The sequence below is a fragment of the Calypte anna genome, chromosome 2 (genome assembly GCF_003957555.1).
Source record: "Calypte anna isolate BGI_N300 chromosome 2, bCalAnn1_v1.p, whole genome shotgun sequence".
NCBI classification, from domain to species: Eukaryota; Metazoa; Chordata; class Aves; order Apodiformes; family Trochilidae; genus Calypte; species Calypte anna.
Window position 1 is genome coordinate 131,889,098 of NC_044245.1, and position 22,845 is coordinate 131,911,942.

Below are 22,845 nucleotides of genomic sequence, written 5' to 3' on the forward strand. Positions count from 1 at the left end.
AACCAAAAAAAAAAAAACCACCAAAATCTGTAGTGAAACGAGGCAACCAGGTGCCACTATTTGCCAGGTAGTGGGCGTGAGCTTGTGTTAAGCCCACCTGTGCCTGATTAAGGCAGGCCCCCACTGTGCATGAGCAGGACCAGGGGGCCAATAAAAGGTGAGGTTTAAACTCACAGGCTCAGCTCAGTCCTGAGCTAGCCAGCAGAGAGATCAGTCGCTCTCAGAGCAACAGCACTGATCCAGGCTAGTCAACCCTGAGGGCTATAGGCTTAGAGCACTACTCGTGAGTCTCTGCTGGAACACCTGGTTGGACCTTGAAGTGCCGTTCCCTAAAAGAGGTTCTTCTTGCTACAAAAATCAATCAACCAAAGGAAACCCAAGCAGAAAATCTGATCACTCCCTTTGAATTCACTAAGAAAAAAAAAAAAAAATCACCGCAACAAGTTAGCCTCATACAAATATGGATTTTATTTACAGTATTCCAAATTCTCAATCAAATCCAACTTCTCAGTTAAATATGTAGCATTTCTCCTTTAAAACAAATTAAACATTGTGTTATTTTTACATCTGCAATATGAAGTCCATAGGTACATGCTATTTGGGGCATCTAATGGAACAAATTTAGATCAGTATCTGTGTGTATAACACCAAAGGTATTCTGGAAAGATTCTTTCTTCAAAATGTACCTGCCCTGGGGACAAACAGTTCCATAATCAATTTCTAATGACAATAAATGAGGAAGGTTTAAAATCCTAGTATTTTATACCAGGACATACTGTTCAAATATATTTTAGGGTGGGTTTACCATGTTCATATTGCAAAGTTGCTCTATAAGCAATGCCACTGAAATCAGACTAAAGATTACTCACAGATTTAGATATTATTCAATGTGAATAAAAATGGCCATTGATGTCTTTTACTCGGGTATGTGTAATTATGGGCCAATCTGTACCTGATCTGGTACCAGTGTGATGTGATTTATTCTGAAACTTGAAACCACATGGGTCATAATAATAAAATCTTTCACAACTGTATTGCACATAAGTTCCTCAAAAGCACAAATTAAGTAACTGTGTACTGAACTCAGAATTTACCTGCTAACTTGCATGAATAAAATCAACCAGATGGTAAAATTGTTTATTTTTCTCATCCCAGTGTCTATGAAAGAAGAGAAGAGGGAGAAGATATATACAGTTTGGAATCCATTCAATTGTTTGGTTTTTTTGCATGTGATTTGTACTCCAGAGATGAGGATTTTAAAAAAATTAACAAAAAAGCCAGACAGACCTTGGATTTATCTTAAAAAGTACCTCAAAAACATAACAAAATGTCAATTTAATTTTGATACATATTAAAACATTTTAGTCAGTTCTGCCTGACAGCATAACACGACAGAAATGCACAAGACTTTAAACATGCTTTAAAATGACATTCAACAAAGTATTTAAAATTTAATAAATAGCATACAATCACACACAAATACATTTCATACTGGATCTTTAAGCCTACTAAAAACAGACTGGCAAAGAATAAATAAAACAGTAGTTGACATTTTTGTTTTAAAAAGGTGTAGGTTCTTGTCACACTAGTAGCCACATATTAACCTGCTTATTCAAAAAATTTGAAGTTGAGGGGGTTTTTTTCCACTAATCTTTTTTTGCTCCAACATGTAGTATCATAAAAATAAAAACACTGAATGAGATTTTTTTTTTTAAACAACCAGTCTGAAACCAAGTAAACCAGTTTTTAAATACTACAAATAAATAGGGAATTAGTAAAGCAAATTCAATTGCAACAAAAATGCAACACCCCAAGAAAAGAGCCATGGAAATATATAGCCATTGCAATATTAGACAATAATAGTACTTAAAGTGATAGTGCTTGTGCACTAAGCTCATTAGAGACCTTAATATGATTTTAGTGCAAATCCCTTGAGTCCAAACAAGCTTTATACCCTACAGCATTAGGGAAAGATCTATTACCAGTTGGAACTTATCCTGTAGTGTATTTGTACATATCGGATATTTAAACAACTAACACATATTGTAATATCTTCGGCCCTTTTTTACTTCAAAAAGACTAATAACTGGGGATTTTACATACTATTTGGCTGTACCATATTAGATTGCAGTTTAGGAAAGTCAGTGCTATAAAAGCTTTCACCACCAGTTTATCTATTGTATCTAAATTTTACAAATCATTGCATTTTGTACTTCTGAGAAAAAAAGAATGCTCCTGGAGAAAGTTTCTCCTCCCTTTAAATAAGTTCACATTATGATGAAATTCAAGAATATTTAGACAAAGTGTTGTATAAACTCAAAGAAAAGTACATATTTTACATTAACAATCCTTATCAGCATTTAGTATATTAACTTACAGGTATGTTGGCAATAATATAACAGAGTCAGTTCCTAAAGGAAAACAAATCTGTACAAATTCACCTGTTAATATGGGGTTAAACAGGCAGCCAAATAAGTCTTGAGCAGCCAAGTTTCTGGTTTGAACTACAGTACCAGGATAAACTAAATTTGAAACTAACTGGGATAACTTCAGTTGTAAGAGTAATCAGATTATACTGGGTAAACCCATTGTGTATTCAGAGCCATTAAAATGTTCACTCTCGTAGTTCCGTAACATCTTCCAGTATAAGAAATGTTTACTAAACCACAAAGGCTAAAATAGTTTTAACATAACGTTGTCCTGGATTTTTTAAAACTAAAAGCTAGTTTTAATTGTGAAGTACAAAACAATGACAGATATTGCTCCAACTTGTACACAATCTTTCCTAAACAATCCGTACCTAGCAGAGTAATAATGCCTCATCGTCACTAGTTTCATTTTTCACTGTTGCTTCTAAGCAAGTGTCAGGTATCTGGGCAGTGTGTACGATGCCACAGCTCTCACAGGGGCCATCTCGACTGCATGACCTTACACCGTGATGTGTTGCACTGTAAGGCTGCCTAAGCCCTGGTGCTTGATCTGAGCTGAGATCAAGTAGAGGTCTTGAACAGTCATTCATGTCAAAGTCTGATGCTACATCAGAGACTGGAATTAGCATTTCAACATCATCATCCTCTTCTCTTCCACTTACCCCATTATCAAGCTGTCTCAAAGGACTTTGGTTCTGATTCACTGAGCTTGATCTCCCTAAGGTAAAGCGTACCCAGCGTAAGCCTTGAGTCATGCGACTTAGCGCGCTACTGAGCTGGTGACGTGCGGGACTCGTGTTTGGGGGCTCTACACTTGTCACTTCTCTTCCACTATCCGTGTTACTGCTACTGCTGCTCTGAGCAGAGGAACTCCCACATGCTCCAACTGTTGCTTCTATTGCTGTTGCAGGAGGGACTTTCTGAGGCAAGGTGGCAGCAACACCACCAACTGCTCCTGCTGTGTCTCTTCTTTCGTTTTCTGTGTCTGTATCATCAGATTCAACTGAAAAGAGACTTCTGTGAGTATTATTTCTTTCAGATTCTCTACTAGTACTTTGGCTTGCAACATCATCTCCATCTGCTGAGACCAATGCCAACGATCCAGAATGACGTGACCTTGCAAAATTAAAAATTCGATTCCAAATGTTACTCGATCTGCCAGCAATAGGAAGTCTGATGGAGGTAAATCCAAGCTGAGATCGCACTGCCAGTCTCAGGTTTTCCAGAACAGAAGCCTAAATGAGAAGACAAGCAACAAGTAAGTCTTGACAGTACTCTGGCAGTGTTCTAATACAGGAACAACTGTTGTGCAAAACAGCATGTAACCACAAAGTTAAATGTAAAGTATTAAATATTTTAAAATGCTGCGTCTTTAATTTTAAGGATCTGGTATCTGTCTATGTATGTCAGACTATTTTACAAACAATGCAGAAACGAAGCCTAGGTTCTCTTGAGGAAAAAATATTATGAATAGGGAAGAGGCAATATGTGTGGAAAATAGGGGAAATAAAAGCACAATGAAATATATCCAAGGAGCACTAATTAAAGGCAAAATGAAAACCAATGCTCTGTAACATGGATGTGCAACATTGATTACAGAAAAGTACATCCACAGACCCAATGCTGACCCAGGACGGCAGGAATGCAAGGTCTGTTACATACAACCTTACCAAGAAGATAAAGTAGTCACGGTGGATTTTAGAGACAATACATAGAAACATGCCTCCAAAAGTTTAGGATTTAAAAATGAAATCTTCTAGAAACATTTAACAGAGGTGACCTTTCCTTATCCACTACCATGGGATAGTGCACTACCACTGCCTAGACTAGAGACTAAATTAAATATCCTCTCTAGCAGAGCCCTGTAGTTTTTTTTTTTCCCTCCCATTCTGGCATTATCAGCTAATTCCAGTTTCAAAATGCTTTAATGCTTCTGTTTAATTAAAATTATCTTATGTGTTCTAAATCATATGTTTCCCCTATTTGGTATACATTTTCTAGTCATTCAGCTACAGAAAAACGCATGCCTGAAATTTTTCACTTAAAACCTTGTGTAACTTTCAAATTGTAAGGTAACACAAACATATTAACACCTTTATCTTGGGGATCCCTTACTCAAACTTACAGAAAACAGTGCCTCAGCTAAGTAGCTCAGCTCTTAAATACTAAGGCAGAAGATATGCCAGATGTCCATGGTTCTGAAAATATTAATTGATGTGCTTAATTGCCAGATAAAATCCATATTTACATCTTTTAATGAAGATTATGAAAAAATATTCTCCAAAACCCCCCTTTTTAAGCCCTGTTAATCACTTAACACACATGCTTGTATTTCACTTTGTTTACACTGAACTTCGCTGTTGTCATGCTGTCATCTTCAGCTCACTTCTAGAACCCTTCTGACACCACAGGGCAGACACAGCACAGTATTCAAACAGTATTTCATACTCTTCCCTTCCCATAGTCCATTGAATGAGTTTTGAATTCAAGCATATAAATACCTATGTTCAGCAGCTCTACTTTCAACCCTTGAAAACCCAGCTCTGAAGGCATGTATCAGTTTTAGGCAAAAGAGCATTACATACAAACCAGAACAATCAAGATTAATTTCTTCACTGAAAGGGTTGTCAGGCACTGGAACAGGATGCCCAGGGAAGTGGATGAGTTCCCATTGCTGGAGGTGTTCAAGAGGTGCAGATATGGTGCTGAGGGTCATGGTTTAGTGGTGGGCTTGGAAGTGCTAGGTTAATGGTTGGGCTTGATGATCTTAAAGGTCTTTTCCAACCAAAATGATTCTATGAATTTTTAGGAAATCTCATCTAGTTATCTTCAGTCCTACACAGATTTGCAACCTTAAGATGCATATATTATGCTAAACAAAGAAAGCTGAACACTTCCTAACTTAATACTGACTCCCTCCCCCCAACACTTAAACGTACTAAAATTTAATTTGAGCTTCATGGTTTATAGAACAGAATTTACACTGCCTCTTAAGCTTTTTACTTTTACTGATGTTCTCTCCTTTGAAAAACAATTTTTTTAACAATGCAGCTTTGCTAATTAAATAAGTGTAAACATTTCTATCATGGAATTATAGTGCTTGTGAACATGTATGCGTGAAAAACTAAGTGAAATCTATCTCAAAATAAGTGTAAATGTATCAGTTTCAAACTCAGAAAAAACAACTACCCTTCTTACAGTCTTGTAACTGTTTTTCTTACGTGTTCAGCAATATTAGCTAACAGTAAACTTAACTGTATTAGCTGCAACACATAATACTAGATAATGCCAACTCTAATACAGCACCCCAGCACGATTCCTAGACTGAGTCTTTTCTTCTGTTTCACAAAAGAGACTTATAATGGAAAGACATTTTCTTAAAAACTGAAAAGGTTCTTTTGATAGCAATTCATTCATCAACCAAATAAGAACTGTGCTAATGATCCAGAGAACCAAGCTGGCTAGATACTCTTATTTACTAGCTTTTACTTTGTTACACATTCCTGTTAATGTTATATATTGCAGCCTGCTCTTGCCATCACCTTTCCTATGCTTAGTGGGGATCATCATACTTAAACACATATGTATGGTGGATATGAACTATCACTTTGCACTACAAGTCTCAATTCTTTCCCAAATTTCAAAGTCCTGGCTTGTAATCTCAACTTATACGTCAACACAGGACATACAGACAGATCTACCAATGTATTCTTTCTATGCAAGCAGAATTCTATAGTGTGCATTACTGGCATTCATAACTAGAAAAAAAAGCCTGCAAATAAAAATGAGTGGTGCTACCATATCAAGGTTTTGTCTAATGGCTAGTTCTTAGCATAACTGTATTCACCTGAAAGGGAAAAAAGGTAACGCTATAGAGCAAGTAAAGTATCTTTGTTTCAGTCTCCTGAAAATTTAAGTGCTATGCCTGATACTTTGGAATGTTACCTGATTTGGTGAACAAACTGGAAAATCTTCAACTGGTGGAATTAAACCCTGGGCAATTAACTGTCCATAGGATGGAGGAGCTTCTCTTCTTAACAGTTCAGCCTCAACCCTTGACAAATGAGTTTCAAATGATCTTTTAAAGAGAAAAGAAATTTCATAATACATAAGACTATGATGTATATATGTATTTAAACTACATCAGACTATTATAGTCTGAAATAATAAATTTCAGCAGATGAATTTTTATTAATTTAATTGAAATTTAATTGACAAGGAATATAAAGCAAGTCTTTGCAGTCACTCCTATGGGTCTGTCCTGCTGAGATAAGAGTAACAAAATCAACCCAACAATAAATTCCTTTAAAAAAAATAAAATCCTGGGATAAATACAAAAAGACACCACAAAATATACTTGTATTATTTTATAAAAATTGAAGAAAGGTTAATACTGGTATGATATAGTCTACAATAGAATCAACATGCTGTTAAATACAGAACTGAGATATTAGGGTGCAAAAATGCAGTGCCTCCACACTTCTTTTGGTAACAACATCTGAGAGGTTCTCTCTCTCAATAATTAAGTGATCAGAATACTTATATTCCCTTTTAGCTAGCTGTCAGAGAAGGGACACTCTCTTTAGAAATTACATGCAACACTAATTGTATATCAATGTTTCAAGTATAAAAATAAAAGATATGAAAACAGTGTAAGACTAAGTTCTTGAGGCCAAGAGTTCCGCTTACCTTCGCTCAAACATCCTGAGTGAGTACAATTTACAAGTACATCCCAGTGCAATGACAAGCAGCAATCCACAAATAAGACTCCCAATGACAGCTGCAGTTATTACTCTAGTGGGTACAATGACTGGGCAATTCTCTTCATCGCTGCCATCACCACAGTCATCTTGAGAATCACAAACCCAGCTCTCAAACACACAGCGGTTATTTTTACAATGAAAATTTCCTGGCTGACAGAAGAAACAGTTTTTTTCATCTGAACCATTAGGGCAATGATTCTGGTAGTTGCAGCGATCTGAACGAGGGTAGCACACACCATTGCGAGAGCAGGGAAACTCATCTCTTTGGCACATGGTGCAGTTGGTTTCATCCCTTCCATTGGGACAGTGCCAGTAGCCATCACAGCGTTGCTGCTCTGTGTAGCAACCCCAGTTTCCACCACATGGGATTTCCCAGGGCAAACAGAAGCCATCTACTTGATAGGTGGCATTGAATCCTCTTGCAGCATTCACTTTATCAGCACAAAAATGTACTCTTATCTGTCCTGAAGATGAAACAACTGTGAGGGGAGCATGAGAATCAAATGCTGTTAGCACACGCAACAACCTTTGTGGATTCTCCTCTAGTCCATCATATATTTTGACATAGTCTCCAAAACCTGTACCATCAAGTTTAAAATCAGTGAATCGCAAAATTACTTTGCGGTGGTCACCAGTGTCTATCAGCCAGGTGCAGTTGCTTCCAGGTGGATAGAAGTCAGGATAGTTGGGAGAACTGAAGGTACCATAAAAATATTTTAACCACTGCCCACATGTTGGCACTTCACAGTCTATTTCATCTACTAGGTCAAGACAATCAATGTTACCATCACATTTTGATGATTCTGGAAGGCAAGTGTAAAGCTTGGTGAAGCGAGAAAGACACTGGAACTGCTTGTAAGCACAAGTTTGAAGGGAAGAGGCTGATGGGGGATTAGCTTTGGCACAGATTTCTTCATCTGAGTTGTCTCCACATTCATCCATATTATTGCATTTCCAGCTTTCTGGAATACACTTCCCATTAGCACAATGAAACTGGTCACAATCACAATTCGGTTCATCAGACTTCCCTGGAAGGAAAAAAAAGAATGATAAAAATATTCTTTTTTAGAATTCAGCACTTTATGGTTTGTGTCACCATGTAGTTCAAAAATGTCAAGTCTCTGTAAATCATCACAACTTGCAGTAAGTTTCAAGATAAAACATTTATTTCAAGTCAGAATGCTGCCAGCACATCAGCATGAGCCTCAACCTTAGCTGCTTTTGGTCGAACAACCCAAGCAAGAAAACAATGCTCATTCATTGTGACTGAAAAATCTGTCTTCTAAGGTGCAATAAGTCAGAAAAATACTGTTTCTCTCTTTTATCACTCAAAATATAGAAGTTTTTTGTTCTGCAGTACTGGTTATCTCCTCAAATTCCTTGTAAAAACAGACAGGCACTCTTCTGTTTTTTTAGGTTCCTACTTTTTACCAAAGGATTTATGGCAAGAGAGAAGCTGACAGTTGAGTATTACCACCATCCACAAAAAAACCCTCTGCCCTCAACTCTCCCATTGCTCCTGGCTCTCTAAGAGGAAAGTGCAGCCAATGCAGAAACATATTCTTGCCTGAACACAAAATTGTACTGTAAAAGTTAAGGATCCAAGAAAAACATCAGTGTGTTTTTTTGTTGTTTTTCTGTGGTTTTGGTTGGTTGTTTTTTTTAGATTCTGCAAAAAAATTAGTCAAGACACACCTTTGGTTAAGAAAGTGTGGTCTACTGGCTCCTACCACAATTGCAACATCAAGAATATTTTTTCCAAGGCTTCATTTATGAAGTTGCAACCATGTTAAAGAGAAGCATAGCTGGGAAGGCAAGATGCTTCAGCTCTGCAACAGCTTAGCTGAGTCAACTACTGTTGTATCACCTATAAAAATCACTGCAATTTCTAGAAACCATGGCAATGACTGTAAAACTGGCTATAAAACAAACTACTGTGGTCAATCCTCAAAAAACCCACCTTAAATACTCTGCAATGCAGACGGTGCTGCACAGCAGCAATTCAGGAAATAAATTATATACTACACCTAAGTAACACTATGCTTTCGTTTTCAAAAAGAAACAGGAAAGTGTGGTGAATTTACTGAAATACAGACTTTCCCAGAAGGTTCCAAATTGCGTTACAACAGAACAATTCAAATCCCTGTTCTATTGCTATTTTAGTGTTGTTGAGAACATTTGAAAGAAATGCTTTACCTTAAAATATTTTTTTAAAAGATGCAACAATATCAGCATTTGAAAACTTTCACAAATGCTAAGGCTTTAAAAAAATTAATCCAGGAAAAACATGAAACCAACAAGAATGAGAAAAATTTAAAGTACTGCTGGCTGAAGACTGCCAGGGATTAAGTTTTAGGAAACATTTATTTCATTAAGAAAAATACCAATAACAAATGTAGTTTAAACCATCCAATCTCTTTGTTCTGTCATACACACATATTTATACATACATGTCTGTATGTATTTTTGTATATGCACTCACAGATACATGCACACACGATTCATATTAGTGCAGCAAATACTTAGTAAGGATTTTGACCTTGAATTTGAAACTTGGAAAAGTGTACTACTAGACCTGTCCTGCCTAAATTGAATGACTGTGTGCCATGGGTGGAGGGGCAATACAGAAAATGTTTAGGAATAGTATTGATTATAATCCAGGTCAATGCTTCTACACTGCAGAACCTGGATAAAGGCTGAGGAGAAAGACACAGCAATAAGCTGTAAATATTAATGGCAATACTGTGGTAATAGGAAGAGGACACTATTTCAACCTAAGCTCTTCCTTCTGCAGGCTTTTAAACATCCTAGAAAAGAGCTGCCTACTTGATCCTGATTTAGTATTTTTAATCATTGATGCCCAAGTCATTACATCAAGAAAGTTTACTTATGAGTCAAAAATTAGAGTGGTAAAAATAATAAAGACATGTACAAAGTAAGAAAAATGGACGCTGTACCTCAAAGACTCCCAGACAGTACAAGATAAGTAGCAGAACCCACGTGCAGTTCTAGCCAAAGGGCTAACACAGTCTCTATATGCATTTACAGTGAACATAAACCTCTGTACTTTTACTAACTTTGTTTTCCACTCTATCACCATCAATCTGTGTTCCATACTGATACAACTAAAGAGGCTGACAAATTAAAGAGTGGGAGGAAGACAGCAGGCAGAAAGACAAGTGACACAAAATTTAGTTTCTGGTCAATCGCTGTTGTCTCTGAAATGCTTTTTTTGTTGTTTTGTCTGTTTAAAATTAAATGTCAATATTTAGCTGGAAGATACTATTTATTTTTACACAAGAATTAATTCAAAGAATTCACTATCTTCCACATTAGACTTGAACATGGAGCTCCCTAATGATGTCTTTTAGGCAATGTAATCTATATTTTCCATCATTCCAGCACAAGCAGGCCTATCTTACATCTTTGTAATTCAAGTATTTACTGTTTTTCCTTTTTTTCTAAGATCACATGCAACCTTTAAGAAAAGCCTTAAAAACAATGGATTAAATAACTTGATGAGATGTTACACTGAGCACTACTGCATAACTCTAATGAGAAGAAATCTCACAACATAATTGCAAAGCTGAATGTATAGCAGAAACATTGTTAGTATTGCAGTAGACTCCACAATGGAAAGCAGAAATGATCAGGCAATCATTAAAGCAGGTTTTTCAACTCTTCTCCTATACACAGTTCAATTTACAGCATTAGAAGATTACTTTGATCACAGAGAAACTACAAGAATCACCAAGATCATGAAATACTTCCAAAGTACCATATCAAGCATGGAGACTAAGCTCAAACAAGTTTCAACAAGATTCATTAAAAAACAAATGAACAACCAAAACACCAACAAAAATACATACACCAAAAAACCCAAGAGACTCAAACAAACAAAAATTCAAAACTAAAGGAAAAAAATGGGGGGAAAACCACTTAAAAAACATTAAAGCCTTAATTACTCTAAACCAAGTACTTCTGTGTGATGCTACCAAGAAAGAAACAAGTAACAGAATAATTTTAAGAAAAAAAAAGTTATTGTTTAAAATGTTACAGAGGAAAAGAGAGGAAAGGATTCTCAGAAAAAATCTCCTAGAGCCTGTGGCTTGCCTCCTTGGCACATTCCACACCCTTATTCAAAATGTTCTTCCTTCACAAAGCTCTGGGACAGAGCACTCTCTTCCCTCCGCCTGCCAGGAGAGGGAGATGAGCAGAGCAGAATCAGGCAGTCCCACGAGGTAATGGTCTGTGTGTGGACAGTCAGTAAAACAGCAGTAAAGGATGACTCAGTAGATCTCGGCTTTTTTTTACCCATCATGTTTTTTGGTAGAAACAATAAGCAAAACCCAGGTAGAACATTGCCCTGACTGCTGAGCCAGCATCAAACTCAAGGCTGTGTTACTTCTGCCAAGACTTGCTAAGGTGCAGAGCTGAAGCATAGAGGAAACTTTTTGTAGATATGAAAATAGGCCATAAAAAAGGCATAAAAGCCTCCTGGAAACCTTAGATTGTGAAGGAGCTCTGACAAGGGGGAGGAAGCTGTTAAGCAGGAGAGTGCAGAATACAGAGCAGGGTTAAACATGGCTTAAGATAGAGGAGATCAGGGCTCATTTTACTGAATATTAGTGGAATAGTTTTAAAGATGGATGGCAGTGGATAGCTGTAAGAGAGTATGAATTGTTTTATGGACAAACTGAGTTAAAAGTGCACAGGGATTGGGAGCAGGTTGGAGAGTGGAATATAGGTATACACTGAGAAAACAAGAGAACATAACCATTAAAACAGAGGAATTTAGTTGAGTATTTTCGATCATCAGAATATAGAAAACCATGATCATGCTGTTACATAAATTTCTATTACCTCTTAAAGCCAGAAAAAAGTTTTGAACTGTACTTTACCCATGATGGTCTCTCTCCACTCTTTTGGCAACAGCTACTAGAGTAAAAACTGCCCACGAAACAGTCTTAAACTATTACTATTAGTGACTAGCTTATATTGCATACTTACATTACCAACAAAAATGTTTCTTGTACAAAACCATGTCTACACTTGACTAGAATAATTGATGTTAACAGATAAATTGTTTTTTTAAAAGAGTGTATTTTATGATAAATAATGATGCAAATGAAAAAAAAATTCTGCTGTTTCTTCCTTCTCTCGCCTTACTTCTGCTACTCAGAAGACTACCAAACTACTTTAACTATTGATTTTGTTCTGATGAAAAAATTTCAAATCTTAAACTATGCTAAAAAAACCCCTTCCAAGTCACCTAGTATTGATATTGAACTTCCGCCCACCCAAATCAATCACTCTGCTTATTACTGTGAACACAAATTCCCACTTCAACTAGATGAGTTGTGTATGGGATTAAAATAATCTATGCAACACATTCTTTCAGTAAGCCTTGAATTGATACAGGAAATGTATATACTGTACTGTACCCTGCTAAGAGGAAGTAGTTCTTGAAAGGGCAAACAAAAAAATGAAACCATGATACTGAACTAGGTATCATTTGAAACATACCAGCAAAGTAGGCTAATCTGAAACCTTTTCTGGAGATGCTATCATCTGAATGAAACCTGATCCAAACATGATCCTGTGAAGAGATGTATGGTGAAGGAATGGAGGAGCCACATGCTCTGTAGCCTTCAATATTCTTGTAGCTTCCAATTGTTAACCAATCTGAGCTGCATCGTCGGGATCCCTCAACATCAAAATCTTGAAAGCTGGAGGGAGGGGGAAGGGGGTAAGAAGAAAAAAAGAGGTCAAAATTGCTACCAAACTGAATATTACACAATCAAGCTGATGAACTGTTACACATACAAATGGAAATTGCCTGTAAGCTCTTTTCTTGTCTGAAATAAAAAGAACAGCCTCTTCCCATATAAGAGCAGGATTCAATCTTCCGGTGATGACACTTTTATGGAGACAGCAAGATTTTATTCTGTTAAAGAAAATAGTGCATCCACTACCTAAAGAAGCTCAGTTTTGCTCTTAAAAAAATCATCTAAATTCATCTAAAAAATAAAATTAAGCAATTCTGTTTGCGATTGTCTTAATGAGCCTCATTTAACGATGTTCCTATACTACACTAAGTTTTTTTAATAAAAAACCCAAATGTCATCAGCAATCTAGCTAATGTGGTATGACTTGACATTATAAATATAGCTGAATTTTTCAGAAGTGTGATTTCACGTAAGATTTGCTCCCAGTTGCACTACTCTGTTACCCATTAGGTTATGTCACAGAATGTCACAGTATGGCTACAGCTTTATCAAGACATGCTGCCATGGTAATGAAGTATGAAAGGAAGACAGTCTGGGTAAAACAGGTCAGTACAGACAATACAGCAGTAAACCAGAAATGAAATGTGAAAAGTATGCTAGATAGATGAGTGGAAGAAAACAACATGTGAGAAAAAAAAGTTTTATAAAAAATAAACTTAAGAAAAAGTTCAGAAAGCATTCTAGTAGATAAATAGATAAACTCTAGGTACCTTACATTGCATTTATGCCAGTTTAATATTTAGTAGAAAAACTGCTTAAATTAAAAAGCAGAACATTTTAGAAGTGTCTGGTATCAAAACAAGTACTTCATAGTGCAGAGCTGCTTCGTAGTTCAACAGGTCTATACTGCAAATCGAAGTAAACCTGCAGCCAATGCTTTACCAGCCTGTGAAGCAGTACTGATTTACATCTTGATGCCAAAACAAGCCTAGATTTCCTTAGTGACAGTAATGAGGAATGAAATGATGAGGACTTGAACCTACGATACAACTTTTTCACATTACTTCAGAAAAGTTACAAGGTAAGTGAAACTATAAAGAGCTCCCTGCACCAAAAGTCAGTTATTTCCAAAACTGCAATCATATCTGTTGAATATACCATTACTGTACTCCTTCACATTTAAGCACACCATGAGACTTTATAGCAATAGAATATTACAGAGATTCCCCTATCCGTTTTCAATACAAAATTATTGTATTTTAGAGATGTTAAATAAATTTTAGAAAACTTCAGAAAACTAGAAACTTTCTAGTCACCAACTTTCCAGTTGAAAACAAATGCTATCTGGCTGCGTAAGACAACTCATAAAAGGAAAAGCAGAAAACAAGACAGAATAGAAATGCTACATTTACAGGAAGGAAGAAGGAATTGTAAAATTGGCATTTATAAATGCTCAGTTAGTACTTCTTTAATCCACATGGTTAATCCTCGAGCACTCTCACCTTATAGTAATGATCTCTCCTGGGTTTGCATGGATGTACCAACTACAGTTGATTCGAGCAGGATACTCAGAGGGCCATCCTGGACTTGTGATTGTCCCACTTGGTGATCGAATTTGTTCTGGAATATCTCCACAAGCTAAAAAATGCATATATATTGAAAGCAAATTGATTAATGTAATTCTTTTAAAAAAAACAGACAGACAAAAACCAATCAACACTTCTCAGGGAACATATCACACTTGGATGAGGTAGCAATAAAAACAGGATGTAAAGGAGTTCATAATGAACACAGGTCATAGCATGTCAGCCAAAACATGTTTTCCAGTGCTACCAGTGCAAAAGTTTAAACTAATGCTGATTAGTACTACAGATCAAATAAGATTACTCTACAGGCTTTGTATAACTTCATTAGTAATGTGAAAGATTTTTCTATGTCCTAATCTTTTGAGCCTTCACAAAGCCTAATTTCAATTTAACTGTGTATTTACTCTTTAATGAAAAAGATGCATTAGAAAATGAAAAAAAAAAAAAAAAAGTTAAATAATCAAGTAGTCGAAATTTCCTATCTTAAGATGCCTGGCCATCATTTAAATACCCACTTCCAACCCTTAGCATGAAAATCATCATTACACACATTATTTCAAGGCTTAGAAGGCAAAGAGTACTGACTGCAGCAGACTTCATTTATAGATATTAGAATTTAGGTTTACATGAGATTATTCTTAAGATGGACGAGTAAATAATGTTCTGATAATGGACTAGAGAGCTTGTCTTTATAGGACTAATTTTACGCAACTGAAATAACTTAGCCACTTGCATTCTTACTTTATTATAGGTTTAGCTTTCTTCATTGGCTGTAACTCATTGATTGCTCATTCTCTACTGATTTTATTTCAAGAAATGAATTTATTTTGGTGGCTTTGTTTCACTGTTGTTTCCCATCACTACCTTAGCAGCCTTATATCCAACACCTGTCAAATAGCGTATTCACAACCTCTACATACACAGCAAGGTCAGAATAGTCTTGCTACAGAGCCTGGAATTATAAGGAAGTTTCAGAGGACAGAAAATACAAAAATATTTGCCCTCTGTGCCCTTATTTTAAAACTTCCTCACTGATAGTCCAAAACTTGTGGGCTCTTGAAATCTATTGGTAGCACGATCAGTTACATACTTAATTTAAGCACAAGAACGATTACAAATTTTCATTATTGTCTGATGATCAAAAGCTTTGAGATTTTAGAACTATTTTAATTTTTTTTTATTTTTAAATAAATGATTAAAATAACCAATGTGGACTGATGCAGTGAACAAAGAAAATGAAGAATGATCTGCATCTGTAATAGTGCAGAAGTTGTAATAACAACTTGTAGACAGGTTATTTTCTTTGTTTTTATCCACAATCAAGTATTTAGGATCATTTTCCAAGACTACAGGGACCTGAAATGACTGACTAGCTGTAATACAATAAAAAATTATACTCTTAAGAGATTAATATTACTATAAAATATTTTTACTTAGCAGAATAGAAATGTATTTCTAAATACAGGCTTAAAAGGATTAAAAAAAAAAGCTGAAATATGCATACAATTTCCGAATTATCTTAAAAACAGAAATGCAGAAACAAAATTAAAACCCAGTAAATTTACTGCTTTCACATCGAGCTGGAAAATATTGCTTTAAATAGTTTCTCACGTTTCATATTAGACCTTCATGCATGCTGTACAGGTAAGTGTTAACATACTTTGCCTGTAGAATATAGGACCTGTCCTAATATCTAGGGAGGAAAGAGTCTTACAGTACAGAAAGTTATAATTTTATTTGAATATTCAATCAACTATTTCCTGGAAACTTTGTTTTAATTTTGAGCAAATCCTATAGGTGGTGCTATAACACCATGAGATTTTGAAACACTACTCCTGTATGAATGGTCTGGATATACTTTACATGTGTTCAGACAAGAACTGGAAAGACTGGAAAGAAATACTGGTTATTTATAATTAAATGACAAAGTAAAATAGCATTTTTAATAGCTATGGAACCAGAACACATGCAAAAAAGGTATACGTAAACCATATATAACAAGCCTGCAGATCCTTAACTTCAGGTTAGCTACATCAGCTAAATGTACTTATATACTTGGTACACATTCATGCACTGAAATCTTATAATTCAGGAGACAAAATTTCCCATTTGCTTACAAAGTCTGTAAAGGTCAAGATCAACTGTGCAGAAACTGCACTTCAGAAGTGCTCTCATTTTGAGAGAGAATAATTTCTCAGAAAGATTTTTAAAATCAAGGATAGCCTTTTGAAATAAAACAAGTTTTAAAGGGAATCTACTATGTAAAGATAATTGCAAGCCTTCTAAAATCTACTGATGACCCTCTGGGTCATCTAGCATGTTTCTTCTAGAACTTTTGAGAATTTAATGCAACATTTTATTCATGTGTTTGTAAACATGGAAAATGTTAGCAAAATCAAGATGCGCAAAGGAATCAATGAGCAGAGGCAAGCAGCTTTTCTCTAAGTTGTGAAGAATTTACACTTCTAATTTCAATTACTTGTGGCCATGCAGGCATATGGCACAAAGGTCAGTTATGTTTATGGGAAAGTAAAAGTACAGAAAAAACTGACTAGGTCTGGAAGCATTTCTTAAAATTATTAAAAATCCGTAAGAAAACACCAGAATAAAAATTAGAGTCAGGAAAAGAGAGTTTGTAAATGAGTTTAAGAGGAGTTTAAGAGTTTGTAAGTGAGACAGAAGCACAAAACAACCTGAGAAGGTTGCACAGAGAAGCAATGATACATAGTGATGTATACCCAAAATGTTTATCTCAAACTTACGGCTTTTAAGATATTTGGGTAGGAACAAATCCCTCCTGCACAACCAATTGTATATGGGTGTTGTCTGCCTACATTTCTCTCAATCTACCTATATTCTTTGGAAAAACTCGAGTCATCCATCTCCTGTTTTCAAATTCTTTCCTTTGTAGCCTTTTTTTATTAACAGTCTGTTTGCAATTACATTTCTTACCTTCTATACCTGTTCAGTAAATTTCAACACTGTAATAAGGACTGGAGATGTTTCATAAAAGTATAAATAATGGTGAAAAAACCTGCTGAGAGGATAAGCTGTGCACATGGTTTTCTGATGTATATGGGTTTTCTTCTTGATTTAAAAAAAAACATATGCAACAGTTTTCCTTATTCCTTTCTTCCTGAAATGTGTTCATTGCCCCACATTACCAAACATGACAATAAACTACCTATAGGGTGTTGACTGCTAAACAGAAGAGAGCCCATGAAAACCTTAGGGTACAAAATTGAAGTTATAACAAGAAAATAAATAAGAAACCTATGCAAAAATTCTTTAGCAAGATTCAGAGAAGTGAAGTACCTGTAGTAACAGTGAACAACATGTCAAGTACAAAAGTCACTTCAGAAAAGCAGGGAGAGGGAGATTAGGGATTTATCTTCACACTAATGCCAGGAGATTAGTTTAAGAGATAAAAGAATTAGCTTTCAATGTGAACCACAAGATGATAAGGTATGCATTATATTGGACATCGTAAGGACATGAATGCAGCTGGATAAATGATCTGAAGGTGTTTAAAACAGCTTAGAGTAAAAAGAGAATAATGTTGTGATAAAGTCTAAATCATGAATAGGGAGGATAATTATTGCATTTGTAACTCTCAGGAGCCACTAGAAGTCTTATTTGGAGAACTAAGGAGAAAGAAAGCATAGGAATCTTTGCCTCCAGGTCAAGCTGTAAAGCTCTAATTTATAAATGCCCTTTGCTCTGCAATACAGAGGTACACTCAGTTAAAAGGGGTAATTTTTTTTTTTAATTGTTATGAACAAATGGTTTCACCACTGACAAAGTTCTTTAAAATGAGTGGATGGGGAAGGAGAGGGTGGCACAGATCAGTTTTGCAGATGTGACAACTGTGATGCAACATACCCCACAGACAGACCTGAAAATATTTCTTAGTTTTTCAGGCATAAAGACTTGTTCTCCAGTGCTGGCTTATACACAAGACCACACTCCATTACTGCTTTTGGTAGAAAAAGCATGCTCATTTATTAGAGATGTATGTGTAACCTGGCAGATATAATATACAGCAGAAGCATAAATACCAAAGATCACACAAAGATCTGTGTTATTAGAACATAATTTAGTAAGGTAGGTCATGTAGCTTTACAGCAGTAACATGACAGGAAATCTACCATCAAGACAATTATTTAATTTTAAATCCCTTCTCAGTAGCAACTGTCCAAGAAAATCACTTGCTTGTTTTCAACACCAAGTTAGAGTCGGATTTAGAAAGATGAAAGGCCAGATGTCTTTGTTTTTATTTTACAGACCCTCCGCTTAAAATTCTGATAAATAAAGAGCTGTCCACGTATGCTTGATGAAATATATAATCTGAAAGTTCAAAAACATGTTTGGAAGACTCTCATTGCTTCAAAGTAACTCACAAATCATTTAAATCCATCCCCATCTTTTATGCTTGGGCCATACACTTAAGATGTACATAAAAAGAACTGTAAGGAAAATGCCAACAGGTCTGCCTACACACTTTCTTCAGGTTTTCATTAAGAGATCCCTCCCATCTCCATTATCTCAAAATCTTTAAAAGTATATTTATTCTTCCCCATCTGGAAAGCTATTTTAGAACACAGGACTTTTGTATTTTATTTATTTTAATTGACTTTTAAATGGAAGTCCTCACTGGATATTTTTTCTCAGCAGTTAAAGGTCTGTCTACCACTTGGCTGTTATCTTGCATAAAAAGTACATTGTGTTCTCCTCTTCTTGGAACTCCCTATTCAAGCATGCTGGCCAAAGTACTGAAAGCAGAGTCAAAATTCCATTCACCTCTTGCCCAGCAGGTGCTTTTCTGCCTCTACTGTGACCTGTGACATGACTGCTGCAGTAATTAAAGGCATGAAGGGCTGTTAAAATATATCCTAAAAGCTGCAGAGGCAGAATTCGGGCTGTGTATCTGTACTATCCAATCTCAGCAATATTGTCCCAACAACATCAAGTATCTGTGCTATTATTTACAGTGTATATAATGTACTATGTATGATACCTGATGTTTTATTACTGTTAAAAAGCAACAAATTCGTCATGATGAAGCACAAGACTGTATGTCAAAAACCATCTAGAATTAGACTGTTGACAGTATTTGAGTGGCAGACAAAGAAAATGAAAAAGAAGGTAGTATGGTTTCACAAAGACCATCCACTGGCAATACATTTATCCAAAAATGTATCCATGTACACAAATAGCAATGGAATGTTTGAAGCGATACTGCAAGGATAACTAAAAGATATACAAGCTGTTGTCTAAAAGGACAAGTTTTCGTTTTGACTCTTATTTAGGAGAAAGGTGTGAAAATCTTCTTGATTTCCAGAGATTAGTGGCAGCTTCCCTATGAAAAGAACCAAATTTGTATTCTTCTGCTCACAGAAGACCTTTTATCTCATTTACACATGTTCTGAGTACAGGTATAACAAAACACAGGCAGCAGCTTAGTTGACACTGCTGAGCAAATGAAGAACAAAGACTGCACTGGCACCACCTAATGCTTTAATGGACACAGTCACATCACTAACACAGAATAGTTTTAACCATGGCTGCTGCCCAGAGAAGGCCTAAAATGACTTCCTGGAAGAGAACATGGCAACGTTTAAGCAACCTGCTCTGCTTTTATGCCCCATATACTCCCAGTGTCTCATCAGCTTCTCAGTTTCATGAGTTCTAAAATTCTTTTTTAATTCTGCAAAGGAAACTGCAGTCCTGTGTACAGTATTTTCAGTCACTGCTTCAATTTATCAGGTGAAACACTTACCTTCAGGATTTATATTACTTGATAATAGCAGTGTCCAAAACTACATTTCAATAAAGTTCATTGCATAAAAACTTAACTATGGGAAGAAAATGTCTATTCAAGTTAAACCAACTTTTCTTTTAGTTCAGTGTTTGTATGGAAAAATAATTAAGCAGTCCACTTAGAAAGGCATAATCTGTTCATGAGCATGCAGGTATCAATTTTATCTTATGAGAATTTTTCCATGTTCCAGTTGCTTCATTCCTTATTACATGCTGCAAAAGGCAGTAATAATTTTTATAGCCAAATATCTCTTCATAAGATACCAGGTGGCTTTCAATATTTACTATTTAAGTCATGCATGAAATTTAAACATTACAAAAAATGACTTACCCGTTGACACTCCTGAAATATGCACATTTTCAGAATGTTCTGCAAGAGCACCATTTCCTAAAATTAAACATAATGAATAAGCTAATTTCCAAGATAAAATTTGTAAAAATTCTTCAGATACCTTCTTACAGAACAGAAAGAACAAAACTCAAGTCGTTTTAATTAATATTAAACATTAAAGGTCCTACATTCATTTTATGATAAAACTTAAAGAAAAACTAGAGAAAAAGTTACTACACAATGAAAATAAAATCCAAGCAGTGTACTAGGAACAATTATATATATACTACAAAGCTAAGGAACAAGAGACCAATAGTACCAAAGAGTTTTGAGAAACTTCAGGCATTTTAGGCAGCAGATTTTGCATTATTTTGCATAAAATGCTATTTTCTTTTCAATAGAGATTTATTTCAATGCATCTTCACCATCCCCTCCAGGATCAAGGTTTATAAGTAAATGCCATGCAAATTAAGGACATCCAAATGAAGACATATTGCAGCTGATACCCTCTATTCAGGCAGGTAAAGCCAGGAACCAGATCCCTTCAAGAGTAACTCCCTTTCAATGTTCATTAAAATTAAGTATATTTGCAAACATGAGCAATGAGACCCATGTGGTCACCAAGAGTTAGAGACAAAGAAGTTATGCCTACAAATCTCATACTACTTTATATAACTCCAAAATAAAAGCAGTTTGCTAAAGAAAATATGTTTGCTGACAGGTGGTAGCCCTGTACAAGATACGAGAGATCAAGCTGTATTTCTACATATTTTTCCTACTTAACAGCTCTCATTCTAGTCTTCTTTATTTAACATCTTTCCTTTTAACCTTTACAATAAATTTTTAATAAAATCATCTGGGCATTTCAGGAAGAGAGAGCTACTTCCATAAATAAGCTCCTTTGCACATAGGAAGAGAATCTAAAATGTAAAATATGTCACTAAGCAAATTTAAAAACCACAGGTCTGAAGCTATCAAAGTTCTGTAATGCTGAAGATTTCTCATGTCAGACAGATTTCATACATGTAAAATCACCTGTCTGCCACCACAGCAATGTACAGTGATATGTTTGGGTAACAAGAGCCATAAACACATGAGGAAAATTCCTTCTATCCCAAGCTTCAAGACTTAAGTTGATCCAGTTGATCCTAAGCAAGCATTTCAATGCTCCTCCATTACCATGGTTACAAAGAAACTGTTTCAGAAATTACTTCCAAGGTTGACATCAAATGAACAAAGACATACTTATTTACTTCCTAAAGACATAAAACAGTCAGAAACCTGCTGCAGAAAAACAGTAAGTCTAATTTCTCTTCTTAAAAGAATAATTTCTTGGCCTCTTTAAAGTGATATGCTTCCCTCACCAACTGGATGTATTCATTTTGCTGCATGTATTTACATACCAATTTGCTTTGTCTCAATTTTTATAAAAAATCTACACTGTAGCAGTTCCCTTCAATGCTCAAAAACCAGAAGTATTTTACAACAAAAACTTTTTCAAATATGTGTGAGGAAATATTTTCCAATCAAATTATTCAGAAAATAAAATGAAGCAATAAGTTTTAAAAAGCAAGTCTCCAAATTATTTCTCCATTTTGCATAGAAATTCACATGCCAAGGAGCATTTGCTGCTCTGACTTCATGTCTTAAACAGCACCTATCTCTAAACTTACAAAATGAACACCATCTTTGCCATAGTGATTTTACTTGTACCTGATTTCATAAAAGCACATTTCTGATTGTCTTGTTTTCTATTATTTCCAACAATATAAGGAAAACATTAGCACATTTCTAGACCTCTTGTTTAGGTTAAAAATAGCTTATTGGTATTTCACCTTTCCATTTGCAGTTGGGATTATTACACATTCTGTATTTTAATAAGCATAAGCAACTATATTTGTAGTTGCTATTGAACACTGGAAATGGACATCATAACAAAAATAAATTTCCAAACATTATGAAGTATAAAAAACCCTGAAGTAATTACATTGAAGACAATATCTCAGCAGTTCTGATAAATATAACAAACCATGAAAACACTGACATAACACTTAAATGAGGGAAAGAAAAGCAATGTATGTATAAAAAAAGGATGAAACCCCTATAAATCAGTAACACTGAGAAGCTTATTAAAATGGGAACTCACACCCAAATCCTACACACACCGACTTATAATTAAGGGGTTCA

General features: G+C 35.4%; 1 protein-coding gene across 2 annotated transcripts in view; it reads right to left on the reverse strand.

Annotated features, from left to right (window-relative positions):
• Positions 1-444: 444 nt before the first annotated feature.
• The window catches only part of LRP12 (LDL receptor related protein 12), a 46,641-nt gene continuing 24,240 nt past the window's right edge, over positions 445-22,845 (reverse strand). The window contains exons 2-7 of one of the 2 annotated variants that reach the window (XM_030444389.1): positions 20,659-20,715; positions 14,424-14,559; positions 12,719-12,921; positions 7,119-8,220; positions 6,375-6,507; positions 445-3,664 (exon numbers count right to left, since the gene is read on the reverse strand). In XM_030444389.1, the coding sequence (XP_030300249.1) occupies positions 2,801-3,664; positions 6,375-6,507; positions 7,119-8,220; positions 12,719-12,921; positions 14,424-14,559; positions 20,659-20,715 (2,495 nt within the window). In that variant the 3' untranslated portion in view covers positions 445-2,800. The remainder of the gene's footprint in view (positions 3,665-6,374; positions 6,508-7,118; positions 8,221-12,718; positions 12,922-14,423; positions 14,560-20,658; positions 20,716-22,845) is intronic. The other variant, XM_030444390.1, reaches the window with a different exon arrangement.